General features: G+C 34.3%; 1 protein-coding gene across 1 annotated transcript; it reads left to right on the top strand.

The window, feature by feature from the left end:
• Positions 1 to 288: 288 nt before the first annotated feature.
• LOC114385850 (protein MAIN-LIKE 2-like) lies at positions 289 to 852 on the top strand. The gene has a single exon (XM_028345909.1). The coding sequence runs from the start codon at positions 289 to 291 to the stop codon at positions 850 to 852; it is 564 nt and encodes a 187-aa protein (XP_028201710.1).
• Positions 853 to 2,926: the final 2,074 nt, after the last annotated feature.

Below are 2,926 nucleotides of genomic sequence, written 5' to 3' on the forward strand. Positions count from 1 at the left end.
TTTGATGCATGTTATGATAACGGAAAAATTAATAGAAAAAAATTATAAATAAGTGTAGTTTGTAACCAAACCGTTTTATTAACCTTTTTGGTTTAGAAATTTATTTGGAATATTAGCTTTTTACAATTTTTTGTAATATATGATATTGTGATTTTTTTTAAGTTGTTATGTAACTTAATTATTATATGTGAGATTGTAAATGAAATTTTTAAATTGTTTGTGATATTTGTTGTATTAATAAGGTTTTAAATAAATTTAATTATTTTTGTAATATGCAGTGTATTTGATATGACAAGTTCATCATCCTCCTCATCTAGTTTTGATGTGGTATGTGGACCGCGTGAAAATGATGTGTTGTGGATGCAAAAGCAACACGAGTCCCAACATATTTGGAACGAGGATGCAGATAGAAAATTAAGAATGAGGCGAATGATTCCAACTTATCACGGTATAGAACAACCGTCGACAGAAATTATTCCTCTGTTACAACAGTCTGGATTATACACAACAATAAAATTGTGTAGAATCAAAATCAATGGAGGAATTGTAAATGCCTTTGTTGAAAGGTGGAGGCCAGAGAGACACATCTTTCATTTGACATGTGGGGAGGCCACCATCACACTACAAGATGTGTCTGTGTTGCTAGGTCTTCCTGTGGATGACAATCATTTAATTGGCAGCACAAATATTGATGGGATTGATATGTGTGAACAATACCTTGGAGTCAGGCCAAATGCCAATGCATTGGCTGGCGGAAACACATTGAAATTAAGTTGGTTGGCTTCAGAATTTGCAAATTTTCAGGACTATGTGGACGACGAAGAGCACCTCAAAATGTTTGCACGTGCTTGAATTTTGAGATTTATTGGAGGTGTCTTGTTGGTGGATAAAAGTAGTAAAAGAGTCCCCATGAGATATTTACAATTTCTTGTAGCTTTTGAAGAGTGCAGTACTTATACGTGCAATATATTTACCTGCAACTAAAAATTGACAAGTCATAGTAGATATACTTTCATTTTTATCTAATTTTACCTTATCACGAATTCTTTTTTTTAACCCATCAAAAGTTACACCACGTTTAATTTGAATAGCCTTTTTAGGGCCTCCAAATTTGATGTCGTCGTCACTTTGAAATATTCTTCCATTCAAATAAACCAGAACAATAATCGAAGAACTCATTTTTATAATAAAACCTACAAAATAAATCAATAATGTCATCAATAATTTTCATTAACTATAATAACAAAAAAATAATACAAATTAATAAATATATTACCGATTTTCACCCCACAGAAGAAATATCAACAAAGTTGTAATATAGAGAGAAAAAAATTTGGAGAGATGCGAAAATGTACCAGAGAAAGAAAATTGGAGAGATGCAGAAATGTAGCAGAAAGTGTGTCTCGTTTATATGGGCATGTATTGCGTCGGTAGTAATAGCGCAATACGTTGTATTTAGGTAATTTGAGCAAAGGGTTGCTCCAACTGACATGCCACAACACCTTTTCAGCTGGTCACGCGCTGTCCAAAGCAGTCAACACTGTCATAGCCTGTCCAAAAGTAGTTGCATCACTGCATGTGTAGAAATTTATTGCATAAAGTTTTTGACACAACAAATCAATGTCACTTGTCAGCTCCCCGTTGAATTGCGCCTCTACCTTTGACGCAATACAAATAAAAATAGACCCCCCGATAAATAGTTTCAAAACAGCCCATCCGGTAAATAGTTTCAAAACAGCCTCCTTTTGATAAATAGTTTCTAAAAAGATCCCAAACTGGTGTTTTTGCCTTAAATATATCATGAAATCAATGTTTGTTGGAAATGTTTTTTTTTATTTTAAAAAACTAACCTATCAAATATAGTAATCTAACATTCTTAACTTTATATTTCTAAAAACCTAATACTTTCTCCGAAGAAACCCACATTTAGTAAAATATTTCATAAAAAATCACATGAAAGAAATACCTGGGATGATATTGAAGCACAGCCCGATTCCATTTGTTTACCGAAACTGTTATATGCTGATGTGCTTATTGCCTTATTGGGCTGACACCAAATTGTTGAGGCAGTGCCCCCATTGTAACCTGAATTTTAAACCTTGTATGATTTTTGGTTATTTAGGAAGGCAGAACATCTTTGGTCGTACATCACACACATGATCGAATTTACTTTTGTAAAAGGCATAATCTATGTACATTCTGACACTGTTCCTTTTACCTTGACCCTAACCATCACCTATAGATATAGTGATGCAAATATTACATCTTACAGACATGCCTGGATATTGGTTCCCACCAAAGACAAAGCAGAAAATATAGCCGAGGATGGGGGAAGGCGGAGCAGAAGAGGGATCAATATTTATATGATCATTTGTTGTCTTATATTCCAACCACTCTGGAACACTACATCCTGGATACAGGTAAACACATTGATAAGTACAATACTTAAGATGATAATCACTGCAATTTTCAACATGATTTTGACTTGGAGTAGACAGAATGTGGTTTGCAAATTTCATCACGTTGATTTGCGCCTTCAACCCAATAGCGACCAGAGTATGTTCATCCAAGTTCAAGCAATTCAATAACAAAACTTGTTTTCTGTTTTCCTTTAATTGTTCAGCAGTCGTTGAAGGAAACAATACAGTCTTCAATGATATGCATTGTCTGGCATCTAGAGTTTCAAGTGACACGGGAAGCTCTGGTAGACTCTGAAGTGATCCACAGGATCTGACGTTTAGAGTTTTAAGGAATATGGGAAGCTCTGTTATATATATTTTCAAGATTGCTGCACAAGCTTATGTGGATTTAGCACTTGCCTAGGATTGTTGATGGATGAGGGCAATGCTTTGACCATCGTTTTTACTAATCTCCCTTCTTTCATATTCTCTGATATCGGAGAGAATTTCTTAAGAGGAAAACAATA

The sequence above is a fragment of the Glycine soja genome, chromosome 15 (genome assembly GCF_004193775.1).
Source record: "Glycine soja cultivar W05 chromosome 15, ASM419377v2, whole genome shotgun sequence".
Taxonomy (NCBI): Eukaryota; Viridiplantae; Streptophyta; class Magnoliopsida; order Fabales; family Fabaceae; genus Glycine; species Glycine soja.

Excerpts from the sequence above, each read along its gene's own strand:
- LOC114385850 (XM_028345909.1), top strand. The coding sequence starts at position 289 with ATGACAAGTTCATCATCCTCCTCATCTAGTTTTGATGTGGTATGTGGA.